The sequence below is a fragment of the Fukomys damarensis genome, unplaced genomic scaffold (genome assembly GCF_012274545.1).
Source record: "Fukomys damarensis isolate Sample0158 unplaced genomic scaffold, DMR_v1.0_HiC HiC_scaffold_12, whole genome shotgun sequence".
In the NCBI taxonomy this organism is placed as follows: Eukaryota; Metazoa; Chordata; class Mammalia; order Rodentia; family Bathyergidae; genus Fukomys; species Fukomys damarensis.
In genome coordinates, this window is record NW_022900924.1 from 6,759,724 (window position 1) to 6,765,756 (window position 6,033).

The 6,033-nt window shown below is 54.2% G+C and overlaps 1 protein-coding gene across 3 annotated transcripts in view; it reads right to left on the reverse strand.

Moving 5' to 3' along the window:
- Gucd1 (guanylyl cyclase domain containing 1) overlaps positions 1-6,033 on the reverse strand; it is a 19,737-nt gene that overhangs the window by 12,915 nt on the left and 789 nt on the right. Inside the window, exons 1-3 of one of the 3 annotated variants that reach the window (XM_033762359.1) lie at positions 5,986-6,004; positions 1,251-1,335; positions 249-414 (exon numbers count right to left, since the gene is read on the reverse strand). In XM_033762359.1, the coding sequence (XP_033618250.1) occupies positions 249-414; positions 1,251-1,261 (177 nt within the window). In that variant the 5' untranslated portion in view covers positions 1,262-1,335; positions 5,986-6,004. Of the gene's footprint in view, positions 1-248; positions 415-1,250; positions 1,336-5,785; positions 5,821-5,985; positions 6,005-6,033 lie in introns of those variants that run through there. The other 2 variants (XM_033762360.1, XM_033762358.1) reach the window with 2 other exon arrangements.

The following is a 6,033-nucleotide window of genomic DNA, read 5'->3' on the forward strand; positions in this document are numbered from 1 at the left end:
AAGGACTTTGTTAAGTTTGACCTTTGATCTCCTCCCTAATATTGCTTGATGTTTCCTGTTGGCTTGCCTTTAAAAGGAGCTGTTTCTGTGTAATAAATCGGACCTCTTGTCTCCACGCTATTGAGTGTGCTGTCCTTTCTCAATCCTCACTCCCCAACTCAGGTACGTTCGTGTTGTGACGGCCGGACCGCCACAACCTAGGCCTCTCCGTGGCCCCAAGAGAGAAGGCCCACTGGCTGGCTGCTCACCTGGTTCCTGTAGCCCTTGTCAACGCCCAGCGTCTGGGTACAAAAGCGATGCCTCACGCCAAAATGGCGCATCAGGTAGGCCAGGTCGATGGTCCAGATGCTCCTGGTCAGCCGCAGCTCCCGCAAGGCGCTTTCAAACTCTCCGTCGTCCAGCTGGCCTAGGTACCTGTGGAGAGACAAGCCCAGGAGGTCAGCTTGCTCTTGAGGAGAGTTGGACCAGGTCGGCTTCTAGCCATGGGCCTGACAGCCACTGTCAGAGCCCCCATTTTTCAGAAGGCTCTGTCCTTCATGAAACTCTGCAGCTTGTCCACCAGCTGCCTGAGCACAAGCTGAGGGCACTGTCATGGCCTCAGAGTCAAGGGCTTAGGTTCCGCTTCTTATACTCTTGAGGGTTGTGTGATCTTGAGCAAACAGATGACCTCTTTCATGTCATCCGTAAGAGGAGCCCCTCGCATCATGTCAATGGTTTTCAAAGCTTTAGGCACCGAACACTGTTGTTGATTCCCATCTTCCCTGGAATTCTAGTGTGTCAAACATAAGGGAGAGGCTCATCAGAGATTCCAGAGAGCAGACTGAAAACTCTTCTAGAAGGCGATGGGCACAGTCCCTTCTAGTTCTGATGGTCAAGGCTCCTGTAAAATTCATGCAGACTCAGCCCAGCAGCCTCTCAGGAACTTGAGGTCAGGAGGCTGGAAGTTGCCCTATTCCAGCCACAGAGCTTCTCTGTGGGCCAGGCCTGTGCCCCTGGGATTTCCCTGCCCCACCCCACCCGCAGATCCCAGTCATTATCCGAGTAGAGAGCTGAGCGAAATAGTTCACCCTTCTTCACATTTGCAGATGGGATGGGACCCACGGAAGCCAGTCCTCTTGCAAGCCTCAGCCAAAGATGGCCACATGGACAATGAATCCCACCCAGGTCACTTCCGGTGTCTCCCCCAGGCCATGGCAGGTGATATGGATAGGGGAGGCCTGGGACCCCGGGCCCTGAGCCCACCCACTCACCGCAGTACCATCCTGGAGCAGGCGAGGCCACAGTCCCAGTGGTAGAGCTGCTGAATGACAGGCACAGGCAGCTGTACAAAGTCCCCTGCACAGAAACAGAGGGAAGACTCAACCCTCAGTACAGCACCGAAGACACCATCATCACTTCCTGCGTAGATCCTTCTGGGGCTCGGGGGCCTTCCCAGAGCCCTCATTCTCCTTACACCACCAGTGATCTCCCAAAAAACACCAGCCAGAGCAGGTCATCCAGTGGACTGGCTCCCCTACCTCTCAGGTCAACACCTTCATGGCTGCTGCCCCGGGACCTTCTGCTTTCTCACCACCCCCTAAGCAGAACATGCACCTGTCATGATCCCTCACACCCAGGGTCTCTGCATACCGGCTCGCTCTGCCTGGATGCTGCCGGCTCCAGCCCTTCCTTCCCTTCCCCGCTTGGGCCTGGCCCCCAGTAGGTATGCTCAAATACTCACGCCTCTCCCTTACAGCCCTTCCTTTAGCAGAAGCTCTGATGAGCCAGGGACAGGGGCCGTTTTGCTTCTTGCTCTTCTGCACATTCAGCAGGTCAAAGTTCACAGGTTCGCAGAGGTTTGCCTAATCCTAACTACCAGTGCGTGAAGGCCCCGGCTAGAAGGAGAAGCAGTCACACAAACTGTACATGTGGACTCTCCCTGGGAGCTCCATCACCACTGTCCCTGGGCAGCCTCCCAGTCTGGCCTAGCCAGGCTGAGAAGGGACACAGAAAGGACCTGCCCAGGAGTTCCAGTCCCAGCTCTGCCATTGGCTGGCTGTGAACTGGGCAAATGACTTCCTCTCACTGAATCTAGTGTGGCCATCCCTAAAGTGGAGACCTCTGATCTGATTTGATCATTGGACTGACAAATATTTTCCAAGTAAGTGCCTGGCACATGTATTGCAATGGAGTGCTGAATGAGATTCCCGTGCTGGTGGCAGCAAAAACCAGTAAATTACGAGATAACCAACAGCCTAGGCTAGGAAAATGGTGAAAGTGTGCCTCAGAGAGGTGAGCCCAGGAGCACAAGGCAGACAGGGAACGGCATGTGCTGAGGCCCTTGGGCCAGGGCAAGCCCATATATGGCCTGAAGGATCTTCCTCCTGCTACCCCAGGAATCTGGGCAAAGTTCAGAGTAAAAAAATCAGAAGCGAATTCTCTGTATTGGTCACCACTCCTGGACACTGTGACACCTCTTCAGCACATGAAAACCCAGCTGGCCCATGTTTCCCCATCTTAGGGGTTTCTGGGGCCTCTCACACAGTGCAACTGGCTCTGTACAGAACCAGCCCATAAGGCCACCTACCTCTGCCATGCCACAGCTCGGCAGCACGCACGAACCAGGAGAGACACTCAGCATCTGCGGAGCATGTGCTGGCCTTTCAGACCTGCTGCCTTTGTCCAAGGCTCAAGCTCCTACCCTCCTATATCAAACTTCCCCTGGTCTTCAGGGCCTGGCTCGGGATGTTCTCTGATCCTAGGCCGACCAGGCCCTACCCTCATGTATATTCCTCTGGGCCTAGTCTGTGCTTCAGCTCACAGGAGGAAACTTTGGCATGATGCATGTCTAATGTCCTGCTGAGAGGTTTATATGTTTCTAGGAGGCAGGGGTCGTGATTGCTCCTGGCTGCTCCTCACCTCCAAGGGTGTGCAGGTGGCCGATGGGAGGCAGGAAGGCATGGACAAGGCAGGCCACTGACTTCCCCGTGTCTGCTTCCTCCTCTATGAAATGTGCAGGGTGCCATCAGCACCCAGGACAACAGACACAAAGCCTTTTGCGCTGCTGATGTGAACTCTTCCCCCAGATGGGACCTAGTGTGCCGGGTCTAGGCAGAGCTGAGGCTTCATTACCTTCCTTTTACCCAGGCAACTCTACAAGAAACCCAGGTCCTTCATTCAAAGCCTCTGTGTATTTGCTTCCTACAACTGCCAAACATTTAGCCCTGTCTGACTCCTGCCTGTCCTCTGCCCCAAATTCTATCCTTCTTCTGTCTCTGCACACCAGCCAAAGGAATCTCATCCAGTTTCCCACTGCTCTTAGAATAAAGATCTCACTTCTTACCATGGCCTGCAGGTCCCTGCCCAACCTGAGCCCCAGACTTATCTCAGCTTTCATCTGTGTTCCAGTTACCCTGTGTACTCAAGCCTTCATCTACCCCAGGGCCTTTGCACGTATGGCATCTTCTGCCTGAAACTCCTCTTCCTTCTGCCATTCTTGCCATTCAAGTCCTAGCTTAAAATCTCTTTTGAGAATTTTTCCTGACTGTGCCCTTTGAGTAGTGAGGGAGCCTCCTTCCTGCTTAGCAGAAGTAATGGCAAAAGAGGACACCGACTCCCCCACTAGACTAGGACAGGTGCTATGGTTTGAACACATGTCCCCAAAATTCACGTTTAAATGTCATCCGCACTGTGGTGGTATTAAGAGGTGGAATTTTGGGGCAAAGTGATTCCATCTCGAGGGCTCTGCCCTTATGAATGGGTTTGTGCTTTACAAAAGGATCAAAAGGAACTAGCATAGGCCTTTTTTTCCCCATTCTAATATGCTATGTGAGGGCACAGCATTCTTTCCTTTTCCAGGACTCCCCACAGTGTGAGGATACCTCAACAGAGGTAGCCATGAAGAATGCCCCTTTACTAGACACTGAACCTGCCAGCACCTTGACCTTGGACTTCCAAGAATTGTGAAAAATTAAATTTCTATTGTTTATAAATTACTCAGCCTCAGGGATTTTGTTATAGCTGTACAAACAGACTAAGACAGCAAGGAACTTGTTCATATTATTTGCTCTTATTCCCAGTGTCTGGTGTCTGATGCTCAGTAGTAATTCAATGACTTATTAGAAGAAATGAACTTATTTTTTTGTTTTAAGATAAGGTCTTGCTTTACAGATCAGGCTAGCTCTGAACTGACGACGTAGCCCAGGCTGGCCTTGAACTTAGGGCGATCCTCCTGCCTCAGCCTCCCAAGTGCTGGGATGACAGGCATAAACCACCATGCCTGGCTCACAGCAGACATGCAGACATGACTGGTGAATAGTTTTCTAAAAAGGCCTTATCCCTTGAGATGCCTGAGCAGACTAGTCACTGCAGTGCCTCTTGCCCCAGGCTTCTGGGCTACAACCTTTTGTTGGAGGAGCTCTCCTTTCTCTGTGGCCTGGGCTCTAGCGCTGACTACCTGGGCCATCCTCTGCTGGGCTGTGACTCCATTCATGTCTTCCCTTACGCCCAGCTAAAAATGCGTACAGGACAGCTGCTCTCTAGGGCCTCAGGAGAAATGAGCTGCCTCTCGTCTTCTTGCCTCAAGCCCACATCCCCATGCGGCCACCCCAATCTTGGCTCGGGCAGGTCAACCCATGCGGAGACGTTCCTGTGGGAGGTGATAGCAGTAGGCGAGACCTTGGCGTTTGTCCTGAAGATAACAACTCTACCCTTCCAAGCCCCGATGTTTATGCCCCGAGCTAAGGGATCGCCCCACTAGAGAGCTAGTGTTTGCCTGAAGGCCCTGGCCTGGCCTCAGCTTTCAGCTGTCCACCACTTTCCCTGGACACTTAGCGCTCTCAGCCTTGGTCTGCTGCTATATATCACCAATAACCTACCTCACTGGGTTGTTATGAGATTTAATGAGGCTTGACATATAAACATTAGAGACCGGCACCTGCCCCACAGAAAATGTGAGCCATTACTCACTCCACCAAGGCTCAGGAAAGGAAAGTTCTTTGTCAAAGATCACAGAATCAGATAACTGGCGAAAAAGGGATGCTAATCCCAGTATAGCGCCAGTCCCTATTTCATGCTGCAATCACCAAAGAGACCACTCCCTGGGTGTGATGCCATGGTCCCCCTGACACCTTAGGTTCTAGGTCCCATGGGCTCTTCACCTCTCCCACGAGTTGGCACTGCACCTTACAGTTTACTAACATCAGCGCTGGGCCTCAGCACAGCAGGACTTTCCTCCTTCTCCCACTTCTTGGACAAGCAAACCGAGGCCCAAAACTCTGAAAGGCAGCGTTGGTCTCTGCTCCCAAGGAGCTCCAGCGTGACTTCCCCTCTTTGTCCACTGCTAGGGAGAAAGCACGGGGCTCTGTCTTTCTCAGAGCAGAAGGAACGAGAGGGTGAAGAACTTGTAGCAAGACTTGGCGCTGAGTCTGGGGAAAGGGCTCTCCCCCGACTGGGTGCTCGGCGTTTCCTCCCTTGCTTGGCCTCAGTGCCTTCACAGATCTCCTAAGGCGGCCCCAGGACTTCTCACTTAGGGAAGGCGGCGACCCTGCCACCCAGACCCTCCCTCGTGACCGCTGTCAGCACTGACTGGGGGCCCAGCCCCGGGAGTACCAGGAACCCACAAAAGAAGACAGGCTGGGGAAGGGAGGCGAGGCGGGAATGTCCACCTGGGCATGTTTCGCTCCACGCTCACAATCTGGGCTGCGGCGGCAGCCAGCCCAAGGTCGCGCGGCCGGACCCTGCCCTACGCTAGGGCGGAGTCCCACTGTCCCCGGGGTGAGGGCTGGGCCCTCACAGAGGCACTGACCAGGATCGAGCTGCGTCCCCGCTGCCTCCGCCTCCGTCCTCGCGAGGCGGGAATGTCCACCTGGGCATGTTTCGCTCCACGCTCACAATCTGGGCTGCGGCGGCAGCCAGCCCAAGGTCGCGCGGCCGGACCCTGCCCTACGCTAGGGCGGAGTCCCACTGTCCCCGGGGTGAGGGCTGGGCCCTCACAGAGGCACTGACCAGGATCGAGCTGCGTCCCCGCTGCCTCCGCCTCCGTCCTCCGTCCTC